General features: G+C 32.0%; 1 protein-coding gene and 1 long non-coding RNA gene across 2 annotated transcripts in view; one reads left to right on the top strand and one right to left on the bottom strand.

The window, feature by feature from the left end:
- Positions 1–669: 669 nt before the first annotated feature.
- Positions 670–22,936, bottom strand: part of LOC132909501 (uncharacterized) — a 41,190-nt gene continuing 18,923 nt past the window's right edge. Inside the window, exons 2-3 of the mRNA XM_060964362.1 lie at positions 7,498–7,708; positions 670–7,287 (exon numbers count right to left, since the gene is read on the bottom strand). Of these exons, the coding sequence (XP_060820345.1) occupies positions 5,088–7,287; positions 7,498–7,682 (2,385 nt within the window). The 5' untranslated portion in view covers positions 7,683–7,708 and the 3' untranslated portion in view covers positions 670–5,087. The remainder of the gene's footprint in view (positions 7,288–7,497; positions 7,709–22,936) is intronic.
- Positions 7,869–8,354, top strand: LOC132909513 (uncharacterized). The gene is made up of 2 exons (XR_009658548.1): positions 7,869–8,086; positions 8,180–8,354. It is a non-coding gene; the product is annotated as an uncharacterized LOC132909513 (long non-coding RNA).

Genomic DNA, 22,936 nt, shown 5'->3' with positions numbered 1-22,936 from the left:
ATTTTTCAGATACGTATGACGTTTTGTTTCTTCTTTCGCCGCGAAAAGTATGACGATAGGATAATTAATTTCTAATAAAATTTAATAATTAAATCGAAATTAGATCTCGACGGATTAAATTATACAAAATCTTCAACAGTCGAAATTAAAATATCCTCTTGATTAAAAAATTCAATTTTTCATTGATGTTAGAAAATTTTGAATTCTATGTCTTTTTAATAAATTTCTAGTTAATTTCCTAGATCCTGTAAATATTATAATAAAATAATGTTTTGTCTAGCACCTTAATTACGGTGAGTATGATAAAGTCAACGGTTATGTCAGCAGAAACGTTATTTGCCCACAACAAAGCAACTTCTGGAAATAATATTAATATACACACACTACTGGATTAAAATAATTATAACTAAGAATGTCAACAACTTTTGACTGATTAGTTGAAACGTAACAATCCATTATAATATAAATGGAAATTTGAATAAATACTTTAATTCAACAATTACAAGAATACGAATACTTTTATTATTGCAAATTACTCAAAAATCGCTCATAATCAAATTTAATGAATGACAAATTGCTTAGTTTGACTCAAATAACTCAACCTTACTCAGTGGGGAGATGTAAGTACTTTTACAGTTTATACTTGATAAAAATAATAAGCCCAAAGAATAATTTTTATTTTTCACTGTATTTTAAAAACAGCCTATTGAATATACATACATGTATTTACGCGTCTCGACAGATATATAAAAATACATATTTCGAAAACACACACATCGCACCAACTGTGTAACACACGATACACAACAAATATACTTATACCAAGATTCATCATCAAATCATTTCTTTTATGTACAGATTATTTAATATAAATAAAAAATTATACTTTATTTGTAATGTACAAAATAGTTGAGAAAAACTATCCTCGATTACTTCAAGGCTCGAAAAACTTGTCATGAAATATTATTGTTGCGTGTGTTGAAGGTGTGTATATTACATATTTACATATGTACACGTTTACTGGTGAAAATACTTCGAAATTTGAAAACCACAAGGGAAAAACATACTAAGTCACGCTTTCATTTTAAATTCAATATGCTGTTAACCAAACAAATCCATATTTATCTTGTGGATATTTATGCATTTATATGAAAATGATACAATACAAAATAGACAAAATATGCAGAAATATATAATAAATCCAAAGTAAAGCGCTAATCATGATATTTAGTGCATAGAACAATTTTCTATTTAATTTCCATTCCTTCGGTTAAATTCATAAAAATATGATTTGCATAAAAATCTGCATTCTACACATATTATATACCTAGAACTGTTTATATAGTCAAACTTCGATACCTCGAATTTCTATAACTCAAAAACCTTCATAAAATAGATAAAAATGGAATCTGTAAGTAAAAATTTGATTACAACTCGAAGTAATAGGTATATACGTATCTACATCTCATAATGAAATACCGTAACCTAATCAACCTGCATTCACCATGTTCTTGACCCTTGCACCACCTACACACGTCCCGCAAATGCAACTTATATAAGTTAAACTGTTATTCATTTTTCTAAATTCCAAATAGGTAATCCATCTTTGAAAGATGAATTCGTGTTTCTTCGAGCCTCTACAATTCGAGAAATATTAATCAAAGCATTTTTAAACCGTTTTCGCTCGTTAAATTTCTCTTAAATTTCTCGAAAAATACAATTCAACAGAGTTTCCATATAGGTCGAAGATTTTAGCTTTTCCCTTGAAATTCGAGTTCCTGAAGTTCGACTGTATTAAAATATTTTTAGTTACTCTATAAGTGACATTCAAATTATGCATTTATAGGAAATTTGAAAGTGCAAAATACAGAGAAATAAAATATTCAAAATATAGTATAATTATAGTACTTAAAAGTCAAAACGAATGTCTAGATTCCATTTTCTAAATCGAATTTGCGAAAGTACGAATCATGGACATAAGTGTTCGCAATTTAAAAATCATGAAATCAACAAAAATGAATTTGTCATATTTTTCCTATGTGATCTTCGTTTATATCGGTAATAAACATATATAGAATTTATTCAAGTATTGCATATTGTACATCACTGAATAGTTCTGTAATAACAAAACATGTTACAGTGAACATTTTATGTGAAGTGTCATTGGATACACAAGAGATGTAAAAAGTGTCTTGTGTATAACACTTCACCTGACAACTTCGTTATTGTATGTCTGTGAAACGATTCAATCATATGATCTGTGCTATGAGATATAGTAGAGACCACAAGTATTGTACTGGCAATGAGATTTAAAGAGAGAAAAATGGAAAATTCAGAAATGTATAGAATAAACATAATATACAAGTATACAGAAAACATACAAGATAAAGTACCTATAATAATATTTAGTGAATGCAATAAATGCCTATATTTAAATTGCACTATAAAAATATGAATTTGTCGTCCAGTCATAATTTTCTATGTATCTGCGGATCTCTATCTAGTAATCAAAACATTCAATTTCAACAATTTCGCCATTCCTGAATGAAATTTTAATTTCATTGGTTAACCAATTCAGGTTAATAAATTCAATGAATAAAAATATAGATTTCTTACCGATACAAATTTAGGTATCATTAATAGTATGTGATAAGTTTCAATTAGTTATTGTATTATTTAGTTAATAGCTATGATCTCTGCTATATAAGTGGATTGTACATATGATATATATATACATATGTATAATTATGATTGTGAACAGAATAACGCATATAACTCCTGATATTTTACGGATATCATGGCGCAAAATGTGGATATCATTGTTTGAACAAACATAAGAATCTATATATCTTTTGTACAGCCTCGTTGACAGTATCATTAATTTACTCCTATAAATTACATAATCCAATGTTACATAAATACCTTACATATATGTATGTATACGTATATACATACCTAGATAATACTATTGACATCTCATTGAAAAAGCAGTATGAATAATTAGTGGAACAAACAATGTTATATCTTACACATATTCGTCTCTGTGTATTAAAGGAATCATATATGACTGACAAGTATGATTTTGTGTATACTGACTAATTCACGCTTTTTATCTTATAACTAGCTTATTATTATTTATAGGTTCGTTACAGGAATTAGGAATTAGTCGTTTGTTATATTGCAGAATGGATCTTCAGTTTGTTTTCCACCGAATTAAATTATTATGTTCGATTTACCCAGAAATTTCACTTTTAGAAAAGTACGATCAGTCACAAAAGTTCTCACACGCCCTAATAACAAAGATGTATATTTAATATAGTATCATTTTTAAATCTAATATATTATTAAGATATGTTAAATATAGTTTGTTTTTATTAATTTAACGAAGTATTTTTATTCCAATAAAATTCCATCAAAATTTGTATCTCTTGTATGAAAAGACTAATTGAGAACTATTTTAATATATAGAACTATAAAATGTAAATGTGAATATAAATCATATAAATCATATCCATAAATAAGAATGTGACGAAGATGTCTTATTTTAATAAAAACTAGTCCTTTTATAGAGCATATCAAGAATTTTGTAACTGACTGTATATCATTTTCATGCTTAATTTTGTTTTAACGTGTACTTATGTATATTTATTTGTTTCATTCGCTGAATTTTCATGTTGATTCTTCTAAATACTAATTGTGCATGATCTGTATTCATTTATAGATACTCCATCCTAATATTCCTGTCACTAGTTATTTCCTAATTTCGAAAGAAATGTTTATTGATATTGATTACATCTATAGAAAGATTGTATAATTTAATTTCCCTTTCTCAATAGAATAATACATTTCTTTTGTTTTCATTTGTAATTCTGTTACAAAATAACTTATAATTATATTAATAAACTTTTATGGTTTATGTACAGAAATAATTTACAGTTATCTATAGTTAACACATAGAGAAATTATAAGCATATGTTACTTTTGTAAAGATTTGGTAAGTAGATACAATGTTAAGAACATTTCTCTATTATTTGGCCATTTGCATAGATCTGAATTTAAATTATATTTTACATTTAATTTTACTTTCCATTGAAGGAAAATATTCTCTAAAAAAAAAAGTGAGATTTTTTATATTATATAAAGTTAGTTATTTAAAATGTTTCTGAAGAGTTAAAAACATCTAAGAAGATATTTGTTATTATAAGCAAAATAACATTTATTTTACGACCTTTCTTTTAGAAAAATATTTTCTGAAGATCAAAGCACGAATGCAGTTTTCCTTTCTTGTAATAAATTGTAGACTTTAACCATTACCTTGTTCAAACTTCATTTACAACAAAGAGTATTGAATATATATTTTTATAATTTTTATAGTTTTAGATAATATATTTTTATAGTTTTGAGTCAAATGGTTGTAATGACTGCAGTTTATATCTTGTTTAAAAATTAAAGTTATTTCTGCACAGTATATCAACAACCACTGTTCTGTCATTAGCACCAATGTTCTATTAAATCAATCATTTTTCAATGTGAGTATGATTTCTTTCTATCGTTTACTAAAGAACATCGTTTATTAAAAAAAAAAAAGCTAAACAGATATCTGTCTTGAAATAAAATCTCTATACATCTCAATCTCCTTCAAGATCAATCCTTAATTACAGACTCTTACTTGAGAACTTAATCTCTATATTATTAAAATTTAATATAGTTATTGTTTTTAATGACATATATATTTTTAAGTATTGAAGATATTCAACTAGTAATGTTTTTAAAGTTCTCTATCAAATTGTAGAAACTAGATAAAAACTCAAGCTTTTTCCAGATCCTGTAGTTAAAGATTTCTTTCTTTTCCAACCTATCGTTATTATTAAAATATTTGTGGTTCTATTTCTCTAAATCACTTGACTGTTTCTTCAAATCACTCGATATAATCAATTCTACTTGTTCACTCAAAACCTATCGATATCTCATCTAAAACCAACTGAAACACCTGCACACAATTAACTGCGCATTAAGTACTCCACAAAAACCATCTCCAATATAAAAAGAAGCCTATGAACATGATTAAGTCAGGAACATCATGGATCTCAACAGTCCTCCGTCGAGGTGCTGGAGATCTGAGTACTGGCTCCACTAGAGAAGCTACTTCTGCAAGTTTCCACAGCCAGCGCTGTGTCTGGTACTTGGACAAATTGAACCTTCTCCTTGGGCCATCGATTCTTCCCATACATGCAACTGAATATATTATACTTATGATCCATCTCAAAGTGACTGAGATTACTACTGTGTCTCCTCCTCAACACTTTTTTAGCCATTAAGCTTCTATTGTTCTTATAAGATAATTCTCTCCTGAAGCAGAAGAACCTTCTTAACTCGCGTTTCACTCTTTTTGATCTATAGCCGAACAACAGAGGGCTGATATACGCGGCCAAGATCAAGAGGCTGGAGGCCAACACGTCGTATTTATGGGGCAAATGTTGGTCAGTGGATCGAGGTAGATTCTTCATTACCAGTAATATCACGTACGGCGACCAGCAGATCAGACCCATCACGATCACCAGAGCACTTATTCGCGCCGCCCTCGTCTCCTCTCTGTGCCTAAATATAGAACCATTGCTTATCCTGTCCTTTAGAGAGTGTATGTAGCTCGAGGTGCTCCTCACGCTCGAAACACGATGCAGGTTGTCGTTCTTGCTTGGCGCTGGGGTTATTGTCACTATTGGTGTTAGCAAACACGAGGACGATTCTGTAACGTTGCTACCGTTAGTCTTTTCAGTCTTGTTACTATTTTCATATGTTTGAGATAGAGAAACGTCTTTATTCAAGGATGACGATAACCTACGGTTGGGCCTAGTTTCCGAAAGATTCACTGATAATTCAGAGTCTCCTTGACTCAATATTTGGTTCTTCGACTCGACTTCTACTTGTACCAAATGTTCTTCTTTTCGATCGTTGTTAATATCGTTCTGTTTGGTTTCGTTATTTTCTTCTTTGATAATTTCAGAGACTTGTAGTGATTTTTGGAATAAATTCGAAGAATAGTTACAGAGAGGTGAGAATTTTTTATCGAAGCAGTCAAAGTGTGTTTCTTCCTCAGAATCGCTGCTCTCGTCGATAAAACTTTTTGAGATCCAATTATTCACCTGTTTGTATTCTTTTAGATCTCTAGACGATTCTTTCGTCTCTTCATATCCCGAAATTTGCAAATTTTGCTTCTGCAAATCCTGACACTTACTCTCCCTAGCATCCTTCTCCATTACTGAATTACAATTGCTTAAATTATCATTAATATAGTTTTCTTCATTTGTAGATTGAGAGACTTCGACTCTCTGTGGACCAACCGTAAAAACAATTCTAGAAGGCTTTTTATCCTCCGCTTCTTCGGGCGGAGAGGATGCATCCATATCTATAGAAGAAGCAAAGGACCGCCTTCTAGACAACTGACCAGTGGGTTGCATAGTCTCGCTGGTCTCGTCAATCGAAGACAGACTTGATATCTTAGGTAACTTTCTAAAATCCTCTATAGTCTCCGCCTGAAGACGTTGGATCCTCGACGGGCCATTCGGCTCTTCGGTAAAGCTTGCTGAAGATAATATAGGCCTAGAGCCACTTCTTCTGGCTCTTTCTGAATTTCTATGTGCAGCTACGTAAATAGTGACATAGATCCAGCAGACGGCAATGAATGGGATGAAATAAGCAAATATGGTATAAACAATGGCATAGATAAAGCCATAAGTGATTGTATTATCGTCTATAAGCGTATCAAAGATCACAGTAGTATTCTCCATGAGATCTATGTTGTCATTCAGACTAATAGTTTCTACTATTTCAGGAATTGCACTGATATTGAGCTCGTTGTTGTTGGTTTTGTTCTCCAATACTGTGAAAGTTGATTCTGTGGAGAAATTTAAGGAATTTTGTTCTTTGGAGATGCAGAAAAGCCAAAGGCTTTGAGGATTTGAGTTGAAGAAAGCGAGAAAGCCGAAAACTATGGAGATCATCCAGGTGGAGAGGATTAGAATCCCGCATTTCAGTTTGTCCACACGAGCACGGTAACGTAGAGGATCCATCACGGCAAAGTATTGATCCACAGCGATTAACAGGACTGAGAAGACCGAAGATGTCGTTACTACCGCCATTGCGCCCTCTGACATTGAACAAATATTTAGTACAGATGCAGAGTCGAGTATGGAGGAGTTGGAAGATGTTGAAACAGCGTCCATTATCAGTAGGGGGTTCATGATGGCACAGACCAACAGGTTTGACACGGTTAGGTTCATGACAAACCTGAAAACAGAAACAATGTGTTTCTTGTCACGTAATAATATTGTAATACATCCAACACTGTTTTTATATGGATCTTGACGTGATATGATGTAATTAAGAAATATGTATTTTTCTTTTTGCATGATTATCTGGAGTCTAATAATATGGTATTACAATATAATATAACATGGTTCTGTTATATTAGTGTGATAACAAAATGAAGAGAATAACCTGTTGGAAATGGTCCGTAGCGACGGACGTATGAGGAATGCCAGTAGAAGTATGACATTGAGTAAGAAACAGCCAAAAAGGGCGAAACTCCAGACCACTATCGCATGATTATTCCACCATCCCTCTAGATCTCCTAGATCTGAAATCGATCCTTCTCCGACGATGTCTGGCGAATCTCCAACCATTCATGTATAATAAATGTGACGCAATTCTGAAACGATAAGAAAGAAACGAAATTTATAAATGATTTTACAAACGAGTTTCGTAAAATTTCGTTATTCTATGTTATTAATAAACAGCGAATATTCATGCAAATTCACATTGTTATGAACATAAATAAGAAGATGGAAAAATTTTAAGTAATAAAAATTTTTGTTTCGGTCATTGGTTTTTGAAAATTACCCTGTAAATTGTTTATTATTATAAACGTGATAATATATATTTATTATTATACATATTTGAAACATAGGAATAATCGAGCACAAGGTACAGTCTACTCGTGCGTTGCATGGATATTTTCACAGAATGCGCATACGGGAAAATCCGTTAAGTCTAAATATACTCTGATGGTAACACTGTGCCGCAATATGTATGTATATTGAGAGATTACGCGCCATAATTTCAAGAAAAATTGCCCTATTTCGCCAGTTCATTCAATTCCAGTTCTTATTCATTGTTCCAGCCGTTCTCCTCGTTCAGCTATCGGTAGACAAGATGCAGTTATTTTCGTTCGAAATACACTATGATTTCCATCATTTTAAAATGTTTGATTAATCTACCAGACGTTTATGAGAGAAGTTAAACAGACCGTTACCCGCATAGATCAACAGGTTTAATAAAGAAACCCATCGTCCAAACTCGAGCTTGATTTCTGCTTTTGCAGTAAATGCAAACCTTGTTTATGTTTTGGAAACTCCACCGAATATCTACAGTGACTCACGCATGTATTCAAACACCTACCATAGATCATATATATATATATATGTAGAATTCGCTCTAACGGTACCGACAACTTTTATGCAAATATCTCGGAAACCAAGGTCAAGCGACGGTTACACGTATAAGAAAAAATTGTTTAAAATATTAATATCTACAACATATTCAAAAATCATCGAAATCGATCAAGAGATACCAATAAATATCCGTTAGATCGATAGAACTCGATATTTACTCGTGTGATACTTTATAAGTCTTTCTCGAAACTGCACAAATTATCTACAACGCGCTAACGTATATTATGCGTAATCTTTATCTAAGGTATTTATCATTCGGTGTTCCGATCTCGTGTTAAGTTTCTCTTAATCTCTGACACTCGGAAATTCGACACGTGGTGATTCACGGATATCTCGTTACACGCTTGAAAATGAGAATTAATAGCAAAAAGCGCTGCGCTTTTTGCGATTCCTTTGTCTGGAACTAAGAAGCGTGAACTTTCATTGTCTATGGTTGATGGTTAGACACGTCATTGTGCGAAAGAAATTTTATACAAATATAAGCAATTGAAACAAAGGCGTGATAAAAATAAAAGACATAACCTAACAAACAGACGCGATCAAATTAAATTACCATGAAAAATTAATTTTTCCGTTAATTCTTCGTAACGTTAATTATTTGATTAACTAGCTACAAGCTCGACCGTATTTAGTTTTTTATTATTCAAAATATTCCATTTTCAATGAAAACCAATAATTATATCGTTGCATCGTAAATCTACAAATACACCTATAAACAAAAAATACAACCTATACACACGTATACATAGTATATACAAGTTTCACGATTTTCGGAGAATGAATTAAGATCTTGGGGGTAAATTACGCAGTAATTCATTAGTAAATTATATTGAACGATAAGTTTAAGTAAAATGCTGTATCATTTATGGAGTTTTTTCTAGGATATATGATATGTAATTACCATATGATGTAAATCTTGCATTATTTATCGTCATAGCAATTATACGATCGTTCGATAAAGTTAAAAAGCACTAATTAAAGATATCAGAAATGTAGATGTCCATGTGAAAAGGTATAATTAATAATAATGATAACTGTAATTCTAAGTTAAATATAATTAATAAAAAGTAACTTAAACGAACATAGATTATTGAAATTTAAGATGTTTAACTTTACTTTATATCTTTTCCGTGATATAGATTAATAATAAAATTCAACGAAATTAAAAATTACAAAATCGAGCAATCCAATGCTAAGATGTTATGGCCTCCAATGATACCGGTTTTAAAATAGAATATATAAAGTTCTTTTATTTATCGTGCAACCATACATCCCGATATACGTCTCGACGACGTCGGACAAATTATGATAAAAGTTACTTCGAAATCTATCTTTTACGCACCGGTTAACCTCGAAAAAGTCAAACTAAGGCGAGATCGAGATATAAAAGAAAAAAGTCGAAAACTGCAACAGAGCAGAGATCATATTTATTTTGAGAAAAAAGCATGCACGTTCATCTATCGACAGCAAGTTGTGAGAATGAATCGCTGCTCGTGACGCAGATACGGGGTGATTTTAGTATTTTGCTCGCAAAATGCATTAACATATCAGCAAACAGCTTGCTCGAAACGCAACAAACAAAAGAAAAGTTAAAACGTCTTAAGTTTTGGCAGTAAAAATAAATATACGCGGTCGAAGCAGCGTCTATATCGCTTGACGTCATAGGCAAGGTTTTTTAACACATTTTAAAATATGTAATTGGCTTGCTAGTTTTCTTGTTGCTATTACGCGCTTATCGCAATTCCCTCTCGTTAACTGCGAGATTTACAGAGAAGAGAGTCTTGATAGAGAAATAGTTACGTGTGTAAATCCGACTAAATATATTTCGAAAAATTTGGCTTCCCTAATATAAGATAACAGACTTTGAAAGTATTATGTTCACTGTAAACTAAATTAAGTTGAATTTGGTATAAGGACATTCTCTTTGTTTCTGTAATACAGAATTTAAAAATACATTGGATGGATACGTACAGAATTTTATACAAATTTTGATGAAGATAAAATTCAAACTAAAAGTTGTTGCGACAATTGAGAATCAGAGATCGTCTTGCAAAAATTTAACAATAAAATTTAAAAAACCGCTGTAACAATTTCTTTGTTCTAAAAAAAAAAAAAAAAAAAAAAAAAAAACACCTTTCTTTGAATAACAAATCCTAGAAATTAGCCAGTTTTTTAAGTTTTGGATTAGGATTGAAAAGTCTTGAAAGTCAAGGATTGAAAAATCGCATTACATTGCATTGCAAAAATATGAGGCCACTGCGAAACAATTGTTTTATTTCTGCAACTTGTACGAGTTACTTAGTTGAAATAAAACTACTTTTCCCATCAAAAACGAAAGAACACGTGCAAAAGATGCCACACTTTTTAAATTGTCATTTTAAAAATACATATCGATGATCCATTTCCTGAGAAATCATAATTCCCGTATTTATCAGCTTTCAACCACAATTACAAGACAGTAATTAAATATAAAAAATACGCAGGAACGAAATTTAATTATGATTTGAAACGGAAACCACGATTTCTCTAGAGAAATGGGCTATGGAAACTTTTTCCTATAAGAAGTAAACTCGCCACATCCTTCTCTTCCTTGTATCGGTAATTTTGTTGTAAAAATAATTTTGAAAGCTACAGGACCAAAATATTCGCTCCTACTACCGATAGTGTTTCATATTGTTACATCTTTTTGCATAATTTATGAGAGATTTCTTTCGATTTTTCAAATTCACCTAGATAATAAATAAATATTTTCAATTTTCAAAAATTTGATTTTCACGCAATTACGATTATCAATTATTAAAAGAAGATTAAAAATATCATTAGCATTAAAAATGTCATTAGCAATACCAAATCAAATACGTTTCTTACAAAAATTCAGTTAACAACTTCGTTCGGTTATTGGAAAAAAAAAAAAAAAAAAAAAAAAAACTGATCTATTAAAAAAAAGGGAAACACCAAAAGTTGCTCAATTTGCCAGGAAAAATATGCTGGAACGCGTAACGGAAGATTATTTTTCGCTGCTTCCGACGCGACGTTCCAAACATCATAACTCAACGATGAGTAGTTACGGGTTATTTGCATGTTGCGAGATACCTAAGATCAAAGATCTCGAAAAATGAATAGCTTCCACTAACGATATTTCGCTCTTTCTTTACAGCCTACCACCAGTCATTTGTTCAGTTTCCTACACCTTTCTATCATCTTGTGACCTACGTATGTATTACGGACGCAGTCCGCAGGGTATCTATGTATACAGAGTCGGCGTTACATACTGTTGCCTGGCAAAGTCCAAAGAAATGCTTGAATAGCGAACGTGCCAACATGCTACGATATCGCGATAACAGTAAGGATACAGCGAGCGGCATCTTTGATCGTACTCGATGCCTTGTCCCTTTAAATTGGTCGTACGAACAAATAGGATATTTGAATTGGTTAAATTCGATATGTTCACGATCGATTCACCTTAACCTCTAATAATCAACGATGTGTTTGCATTATTCTCTGTAATGGCGGAACGCTTACGATTACGTACCTTACCCTTAGTATCGAATCCCCGCATAGTCTTACGAATGATTCAATCATAGTCTTATTACCGTAAACTGATGCAGTTCGTGGGTGCGTTCCTCTTGAACGAGCGTTTTCAAAACATCGAAAAAGCGGGAAAGCACGACAGACCGCGTCGTCGTCAACGGGATTTTCAAATCGCATCGTCGTTACGTACGAAACTACGATACTAGTTATTTAAACAGGAAAGCGTGAAGCTAAGTGACCTTCTACAAGTACATTCCATCGTTTTATATGGCTTCGATACGTAAATAGATATTACCTTCTAGCCGACCCTCGTATATAATTACGAGAAGTATATGGTCTTATCCAATAATAAGTTTGATCGGAGATTAGTTTTATTAATAGACAGAATAATGAATATATTTTAATTGCATGACTGTCGCGAAGCGTATTTCAGTTTCTGTTCGATGTTCGTCACTGTAAAAAATGTTTCTTCCGTTATTGCGTATTTCCTTAAGAAGCGTTTCGTTTCTATTCTTATTTTTCAAATTATGTCATCGCGAGGCCGCGATAGCAATTTCCTCGTCACGTTAGACAGGATGCTACGGTACATGCTGAACTTGCTTCTATCGCTATATAGCGTTAACGAGATTGACCAGAGGAAATTATCGTCGCACGAAGCAATTTCGTATCGCACACGCGATTCACGTGCAGCGTTCTTTGGCTCGCGTGACAGACCGTTGAAAACGATCGTCAACGACGTTTAACGTTTAGTGTGACATCTGCTTCGAATCCGCGTTGGTCGTTGTTGCGCATGCGCATCGATCTATGCTTAAAGCTTCGTTCAGAATGGTCAAGTTATCCGAACTTGAGGCGATTTAAGGCTCGATGCGGACGAGCGACATTTCTCTGGGCGATATCGCTGCGATTATAACATGTCTGTCCTCGGTGTTCTTAAACTGAGAAAACAAACGAAGATATATAGCTGCAGCGATATCGCGCAGGCAAAAATCGCTCACCTATATCGGCCACTAAATTTCAATAATTTGAAACATCTCTACCACCGTGAAATTTGTCATTCGCTTTACTTGGATATTACGTAAAATTATTATTAACGAAAATGATAGTTTTTCAAGTTTCTACTGCTTACTCTCGTTAATTAAATCACTAGATTTGTGTAATAATTAATTTTATATTATTTGTTATATATTTTCAAATTTTCTACGAATGCAAAATTCGTAGTCCAGTAATAATTTGAAACATTTACTAATACGTATCGGTCATCTTAATTGGTTTAAAATATGCTTTTGAGCTTTCAAATGAAACCAAGGTTTCTTCGATTATTCCCTGACTCGAAAGAAGCAATAGTTGCTACGTTACGTTACGTTATTTTCAATTTTCCACTTATCGATATCGTACCGACCTAAACCATCTTAGTTAATCGGCCAAGTTTCAAGCAACTTAGTAAACCGAGTCGACCGACTGATTACTCAATTTTCCAGTAACAAACTCGACCGTGTTAAATAACAATATAACGACAGTGTAAAACGTACGTACTGAATATTTTAACGATCGATCATTTTTATGATATTCACGTAGAAACATCCCTTTTCGATCGTGCCACGATTACCGATACATCTTGCATTTTGATATTCACTGGCATACACGATCTCTTTCCTTTTTACTTTCTATCGGATAGCCTTTGAAAATTAGGTTACTCAAATTTAAATGGCTCTTACTCGAGTATCTCGACTAATGTGAACGAAGCTTAACCTCGACTCTCTGCTGCAGCTTTTCAGCTATATTTAGAGGTACGGTTGTAGCTTTTGCTCGGCAACGGTAATAAAAGCGATCGTGACGGGTGATTTACCGGCGCTAATCTTACAGCTTATGCGCACGCGTCTCAAACGAACAAGCACTCGCAAATTTTATGGAACCGTGGTACCTCTTCTTTCGTTATAAAACGAATTCTCAAATGAATTTTACCGATGCGAAGTCACGTATTTCGTGCGGCCGTGAATAACGAGTTTCGAAATATTTATAGTCTCCAGATATGTAGTCTGCTTTTATCGTATCTAAGGTATGAAGAAATTGCCCGTGAAGCTTTTCAAATTCACGAGTCTAATTATATTAGATACGGACATCGTGCGTGGTTATTAATGATCAACGAGTAGATAACGGACGTTCGTTTAAAGGCAATTCAAAAGTATCTGACTGAAGGTGATCGTTTGACGATTACAAATATCCCAAGTTGGTGGGTCAGATTTGAAGATTATTTGTCACTTGCGGTGAAAATTTGCAGCGATTAGATCTTTGTTGAAAAATTCATCTTAACGTGTACAGAGCCGCAGAATTTTTTCCTTACGTTTCTAGGAAATTCCGTGAATACAAAAATGCATAGAATACGCACAATACTCGTGTTACTTGGTTTTATCATATATTTCTTCAGCTACTTCTTCGCGTAATAAATATAAAAATTGGACGATACTGGGAAATACTTATTTAGAAATTGATAATCACATAGAACTCTTTTTATTCGATCAATCATACGTGTTCGATTCTCAAGTATGACAAATAAATGAAAAAAAAAAGTATGTGGAATGCGATAAGAAGATAATTAAGCGTAGAATAGAAAGATAATTAAAAGATTAATTTAAATTCATTACAGTCTATAATATACCTCGATGCAGATGGAGTTTGCGGGTATGCAGAGATTTAAAGACACGTGTGCTCTTAAGCGTGACTTGCAGATAGTCTCGAGATTACTTTATGGCTACACGTGTGAACTAAGGATCAATAAAAATAAACAAGAAACTATGTTTCTTCTTAGACTTTATTGAAAGAATCGTTCAGTCATAAATGTTTATATTTATCGTAGTAAAATTTGGAATTTAGTGTCAAATTGATTTACGATTGCGAGTGTATAGATAAGGAAATATTTACTCGTAAATTCAACTAGTAACTGTATTACCAAAGGTTTTATATTCTACATAGAAACGAGATAGGATATATATATTGAAAGATAGAAATAACAACAACTTAGAATTAAAAGATAATTACAAAAAGAAACAGCCGAGATCAAAGTCAATATTTCCTAATTTTTACATGCATTTTCACATGGCTTTTAAATTTGACCAAAATAATTACGATAGTCGGGTCTCGTTAAAGTGCTGATGAAATTTTTAAATGTTTTGTATAACACACAGAATATACGGGCATAAAAAGTTTCTGTGGCAAGTGGTCAAATACATTAGCGAGGCAGTGTCTGTACTGCGTGAATTTTATCATCATAAATCATATCTCTTTCCTGGTTACAAGTAAAAAAAAAAACGTGTTAATAGTCTTGACAATCTTTGCATGATTTGAATTCTTTCCTTTAATTAAGATTATAAAAATTACTGATAGATTAGAGTATGTATACCTGTTGCCTCTGTTTAACAACTGCAAATATTAATTTGTGTATTTTGAAATTTCTTCGAATGGCTGAACACAATGGCAAACATTTTTAAATTTTCCCGAGACAAAAAGATGGAAATCATAATATTCAATCGGACATTCGTTGAAAATCCAAATCAAATAGACTAATTTTTCATTGTTTATTTCTTCCAATTTATTCTCTTCCTCCTCCTTTTCCTTTTACCAAACAGCATAGAACCGATTAAATTCTATTTTACGTAAAAATAATTTTTTTTCTCGTAGAGTTCTATGAAAGTAATATACTTATATAACTTTTATATTACAAATATTTGTAATCGATTAAACCTCATCTTTTATAAGAAAACCATTTTTCATTTTGTAGAGTTCTGTAGAACCAATGTATTTATAAAAGTTGTACAAGTTCGATAAAATATACATTTTTTTATTATTTTCTACTATTGTATTTAATAGTTAATCGTTTAATTATTCTGTTGAATTATTATTATACGATAAAATAAATCCAGCTAACTATCACTAAAAGTAAAAAGCTAAGGGAGATATTATTAGAAAATTTAATGGAACATTGGAATTAATACAGAATAGGTGAATATACGTATACGTTCCCAGTTCGATACATTTATTATGTCTGAGTACATACTTGTATGAATGTTGGAAACAACATTATATATTTTTAGAACTTACATAATCTCTATCGTTACAACTTTTGCATTTCTTGTTCTATCACTTTAAAGACTAAAGTCTAGATTATTAAACAAGATTTGCTGACTTCCATTTCATTATATAACGTCTCATATCTCTTTTTTCTACTTGTCTACCATATCTTACATTGAAACTACTCGAGCATATGACAAAATATTCTTTACTATGTCATCCTCTGTAAGACACTAATACTAAAATTCATTAACATTAAGCGCTTAGATAACAGATTGTATCATAGTTTGAGCTACAAGAATTGCAAGTTAAGAAACGACAAGAATATTTTAGTAGTGTTATTTACAAAATTTAAATAAAATTTCACGCCATACGTAGGTTGATATGTAGTAATAGTTCGGTTTATTACTGTACATACATGGAAGCTATAAACCGGAAGTCATCCTAACGTATCGGACAAATATCGCGTGTAGTACATAAATGAAAAATAAGTAAATAAGTAGATAAATATATATGTAAATAAATACGATAAGGATCTTGAATATTGTGAATGCATTTAAAAAGCAGGCTCAGACGGAAAGAGAATGGTATTCTCCTTCCCTAAAAAAAAGTATCTATGTGTCATTAAATAAAGAAAAATGACGGTTTAATTGATAGACTAAACTCCGGTCTACGCTTTAGTCGCTAAAGGGTCTCAAGGTGAACTTTATATTTTTAAAACGGGATATACTGTAGTATATTTCCGTGCCCTTTCTTTTTTAAGTATCCTGCAGTGATCTAGGTCACAAAAGTAAGAAAGGTCGGGAACACATAATGAAACGAGGTTAGAAAAATATCGCGTTGCCCCTAAATCGTTCTCTGTAACGGATTTTCTCAGTTTTGACCTTCGACTGTGATATTATAACATTGAATTTCATGCTCTGATAGTTCCAAAAGTATCTTTCATTGGATACACCACTGGTTTTTAATCGTGTTACAGTTAACTTCGGTTCCCACGAAATACATAGCAGTGCGAAATGGCGATTGCACAACGATACACTACAAGATTATCTTGTTTTGGTATATGTTTGCGACAGGAAATGATCTTATAGCAGAGGTCGTTAAGCGCGGCTTAACGGCAATTGAAACACTAGAATGGGGCATAATATTTTGCTCGAAAGAACGATATTAACGCTAGCATCAATGTTTCGTAATATTGGCATACATTTCGCTTTTAATATTTGTGACTATATCTAATATTCAATAATTATCTGTGATAGTCAACTAGGTAATATTTAATAATATATGCATACTTCGTATTTACGATATTTATATGTTTTTTATTTGTTTCTGTATATTATACCTTATGTCTTATATTTATTCCGATAATTTTCCCGTTCACAAAATTAACATTAATATTGGGAGCTATTTTTCTTAACGTTCTTTTTTCAAATTCACAAGGAGAAGACAGAGGAGGTCGAAAGTTTTACGTTCGATAAAAACGGAAGTACTAGGAACCACGTAGCCAACTTAGGCAAAAATAAAACTAGGTTATCGGTAAGGCAGGTACGAGGTTTGAGGAAGAAAGCATTCAGGGATAATTTTAAGATAAAGATGTGGTTGTATGAATTATGGAATTGACCCATGAGGGTGGAAGGAACAAGAAGTGCTACAAATAGCAAAAGTAAGATATATAAATCACTCGATACACGGGGATTTGACAGATGGACATCTAATTACATAAGGTGATCCGTTTAGTGAATGAACGTCTCCCAGTGAATGAACGTTACTCATATCGTACGAAAAATTAACACCTATCATGCTCTCTTCTCTTTGAAATTTACACAGTGCATAGTGTCCAGAGGAAACCCACAGATGTTTCGCAAAAGCGTCCTCCATTTACAATCTGTACCGCACTGCGTTCCATTTGTTTAACTGTAGTCTTCGTGGCGTCCCACGAGTCGAAGGTAAGGTAGGGACAGTCCGTTTGGCGACAGTCACGTTTTTATAAAGATAGATTACGACGATCCGTGTGTTTCGTCTCAAACACATCCTCGACTCGTCAACACCCAGGTATAATATCCGGCACAGTCCTAGGAGACAAATGACTGTCTACAGGCAGCTTCGTGGACTATCGGCGAACGATGTATATAGACGATATATCAGTGTAGACACGTCCTAAGTGTTGTCGTTTTACGCCTACGATTTATATTTTGAGGTGATTTTAGTGGTCCTACGATAAATTTGTTCTTATAATTACACCGTTTAGATCGAAAGATACTGTATAAATAACGGATTTTTAAGAATTTGCCGATTTTGTTAGGTTAGATTTCCATGCATCGAATGGGGTTAGGTTGGGGTTAAGTTACACAACAATGTAAGAGAAAGATCGTTGAATGAAATTTAATTTTGGAAAATGGGTCGAGACGCGACAAAGAGATTGAGAACGTCGTTTTTTTAGAAACTGTCGTCCTGTTTGAAGTACTCAAAAATTAGCACAACTTGTGCGTACTTCGAGATTATGTTAGGTTAGCGAGCAAGTATCGAGAAAATTATCGTGAATGAGATTGTAAAAAACATTTATATCATTTAAAAAACAGGCGTCGTATGCAAGAAGCAGAAGATTATTTTCCATCGAGAGGAGTGATTTACGATGATAATATTTGGTGTGTACCTTTCGTGTTTAAGCTTACGCGTTATTTAGTGAAATAAAAGCGTGTTTTACCAACAATGTTCGAAAATATTCGATCGAATATTCTTAGTGTGCTGTTTTAAACGAAAGTATAAAAATAGCAAAAATGTCGGTATACAGTCATAAGTTTTACATATTATCCTGTTTTTCACATAAAATGATACTTGTAGCATATTCTTCCTACTTTGTCTCTTCGATAGGACAGGACAATAAAATAATTTTCATTTTCTTCTTTTCTTCCACTACAGATACATAAATATAAATGTACATTATACAAATTCTCCATTTATTTTAAAGCTTAAAAATCGTCAAAAATATTATCCTATAGTGTAATTTGCATTTAATTCATAATATAATTCATAACAGGATTTACTATGTAATTTCATATTCGGTATAAATAAATATTGATATATTGATAATTATTAAATATAAAATAAATACAAATATTTAAAATCAATGATTTGAGAATTTTATTATAAAATTGCATTGTATAAATAATTAAATAAAAATATATGAATGAGATTTATCTGCAGCAGACAGTGATATACCTAAATCTACAAAATTTCTGGGGAGGGGAAAAGGTTAAAGATAATAAAAAATTAGGAATTTTAGATACTTTTTTATTTCTTTTCATCATTCAGTTATTGTAATCGTTCATATGGTATGGTAAGTTCATATAATATGATAAGTATGTTGTGCGAATAGTTCTTTTTTTCTTTCTCTTAAGAAAATTTTCTTATCTTGAGTCAGAGTCAACTTTCTTATCATACCTAACCCATCATTCATGCAGAATCATAATTACACAATTTCAATGATATATCATCGTCAGCAGAAGTGTCCAAATATTTTCTCTTGGTTAAAACGTAAATTATTATCAACATACAATGATTAATGATGAACATAAATTACCATCTTCAAACGATCCATATTTGAATTAATCTATTTGATCATTTTACTTGAAAACTATACAAAAATGCACCGAAATCATTTTCATTTCTCATTCTTTTTTTTTGAGAATAATTAAAAAATTACTAAAGTTATTTTTCTGTCTTCTCGAAATTCAAATTCTAAATTGCAGCAAAAATTACCTATTAACTTCTCAAACGTCACTTTCCTACCTTTTTACGCCTTTTCCGCGACGAGAAGGATACAAAAGAAAATAAAAACGAATCTCTAATAAATTACGAGTAGCAAATGTTTCCCGCATCTTTCGTACGCCCACAAAAGCAACCATAAATCTTCTCAGAAGATCTTATATGTTGGACGAACTAATCATCGACGTAGACACGATGCTCAACAAATTGTAGCAGATTGCTTAAAGTACAACTAAGTCGGTTTATTGTTATAATCTGAAATAGAGATTAGGAATTGAATTTAAATTCGAAATTAATTCGAACTGCAAGAAATGTTCTTCCAAATCGCGTATCATAGAAAATAAACCCAAATGAAGCTTTTCATAGTACAACTAGTTGAATTTACAAATGTTTCACGTTTTTCATATGTTTTGCGCTATACTATTTAATATTTTTAAAAGCTACTATTGCAGTTTTAATATTTTCTTACAGTAACGTTTTCCTCCAGACAAAGAACAATTTTATTTAAATTATTATCTACAGTGACGAACGCTGTGCCTCTGTGCTCGCCCACCCAAGCAGTATATATCGCTCGAAATAAAAATTTGCAAGTCTCAAGCTTATGCTACCTCAAGGTAAGTACTATAAGAAATACATGCACATATTTTTACATCCTATATCAAAGACACGATGATTTTCCATCGAAAAGGAAAACAGAAATCAAACTTTTCTCAATACAATTACATAGTTGGATTTACGATTTAAATATTTCTCTATTCGTGATATTTATTAGATATTCATTTTCCATTTCATATCTGTTCGAATTCGGGCAATTTTATGCCAATTAACTCGATCTGTACGAGTAAAAGCTTGAAGTTTAAAAAAATGTAAATCCTTTATCCAAATTGACTTTTAAAAATGTTGAAAATTTTCCAGCAATATTTGCGTAAAAACCTGGTTCGCTCATACGCGCAAGACACAGGATATTTATAAATGGAACAGGTTATAGTAGGTACTTCTTTGAATATAAATAGAGAAGTAGAGGAAAGTATTGTGTACTTTGGTAAACTTCCATTTTTTTTGCGTGGTTATTCTTGTGGTTTTCGTATTTTTTATACAGCGACGTGTTCTCTAAAAGATTGGATTTTTCGTAAAACTATCGTACACATATTTTTCTCGATGATTAATTTATACAAGGAATTAAACAATTTAAGAAACAATTGCAAATATAGTAAGTAAAATAGTACTTAACGTATACTATGTTATCGTATTATTATTCGCTTTAATAATATTTGACCTGTTTCTAAAACATTCAGTGTGTTATATTTTGCGCAAAATATTAACTTTTAATTACACGCTTTTGTTGTAAAAAGTATACTGTAAAAAAAAAGTACCATAATTGTCTTACAAAATAACAGCGTCTTATTGGTTGGAGCATTTTGAATTGTAATTTCTTATAACAAAAGCTTCGATATTGATTTGCAATTCTCTATAGCGATGTAACAAAATTGTTGAACCGAATTGCTCGATATCTGAAATTTATTCGCCATCTAATTTATCATTCGTTTGGACACTTACGACTTCTGCAGCAAACTCAACAAAGCGTCCGGATATTTATGAGTACTATAAAATTATTCAAGTAAGTACGATGAATAATCGTGGGATATTAAAACGAATGGTCGACCGAGGAAAATTGAATGGCATTTTAAATGACAAAAAGTGAGGAAAATTTATACCATCGTATTATAAACATACCTATTTAAAAAAGATGTGATCTAAGTAGAAAATTGTTTTACTTAACAAACATAATAGAGAGTACTCTACTTTCGATCCTTTATACACAAAATTAAAAGTGCAGTTATAAAAAGTACAAATACAGTTGTATGCAAATACTTTTTGTAATCACTGTAGCTATATCTAGAATTAACATGCACCAAAGATTACGAAACGTTAGTTCGAACGGTTATTTTTCATCGGCATCGATGGAACACGTGCAAATCGTTACAGCTAAAATTACTTCGTATGATAAGTCGTGAAAATTGCACGTCACGTGCATCGCTCGATGCATAATGGAATTTTTGCATATATTATATCTTCGTATTCGAATATTAACGAGTATACATTAGCACTTGTAATTATTATTCTAACGATTTTTAAAGTCGATAAATGGCGTATGAATAATACAGATCGATGATACATACAATAGCAGATGACTATGAGAGTGAGAGTAGGCATAAAGGAAGATATTTAAAGATCATCGAATTATTCTCGAATAAATCTCGCTGAGGACGTATTTTGCAATTTTTTCCACGAATGAACGTATCTCTGTTTACCAGGTAGTCTAAAGGAAACTAAATGGCAGATCGTAACAATTCGAAACTGGACAGAATAACAGCTTAACGTCATAATATGCGGCAATTGGAACACCGATTTAGTAGTAATTCGATACTACCTTTGTTCAAAAAACGAGCCGGAGTCGAGTCTCCTCTTTCGCAAAAAGATCTTTCTAGACACTCTACTCAACGTAGAAGTTTCTTTAACAACTTTGTAAGAACGACTTTCCCGTAATTAACGAAAAAGTTGTGCAGCGACTTGCTACAGAGATTACGCGTTAGAATCTCCAAATTTGAAGATCGATATCTCCGCTTCGGTAAGGTTAGACTCGCTAAAAATCGAATTACGTGTATAATAATATATGTATAATAATATAGCAATATTATATAGTAATATATAGTATATAATGTATAATAATATATGCCGATAATAATATCGGTGCCGAGTGAGGCACCGTCAAAATTTCAAAAGATTTCAAACACAATTTACGCTACAAATATCTTAGAGGTTCTGTAGAAAATTACTAGTGGCCAACGATGGAAAAGAGGGCGCTGCGCGTTAGGTATACGATGACGTTCGAATAACACAACCTAACCAAATAAAATCAGGAGAAAAAAATTACGAATTATATAAATCTAGTAAGCTATAAAAAAAAAGGAAGAATAAAAAAGGAGAAAAAGCAGATTAAACGAATTGTTGTTAAATGTAAATCTTCCTGGAATTTAGAGATTAAAATACTTAAAATGCAAGTC

Source organism: Bombus pascuorum, chromosome 8 (genome assembly GCF_905332965.1).
Source record: "Bombus pascuorum chromosome 8, iyBomPasc1.1, whole genome shotgun sequence".
In the NCBI taxonomy this organism is placed as follows: domain Eukaryota; kingdom Metazoa; phylum Arthropoda; class Insecta; order Hymenoptera; family Apidae; genus Bombus; species Bombus pascuorum.
The sequence above is the reverse complement of the archived record's forward strand: the minus strand, read 5'-3'. Positions and strand labels throughout refer to the sequence as shown.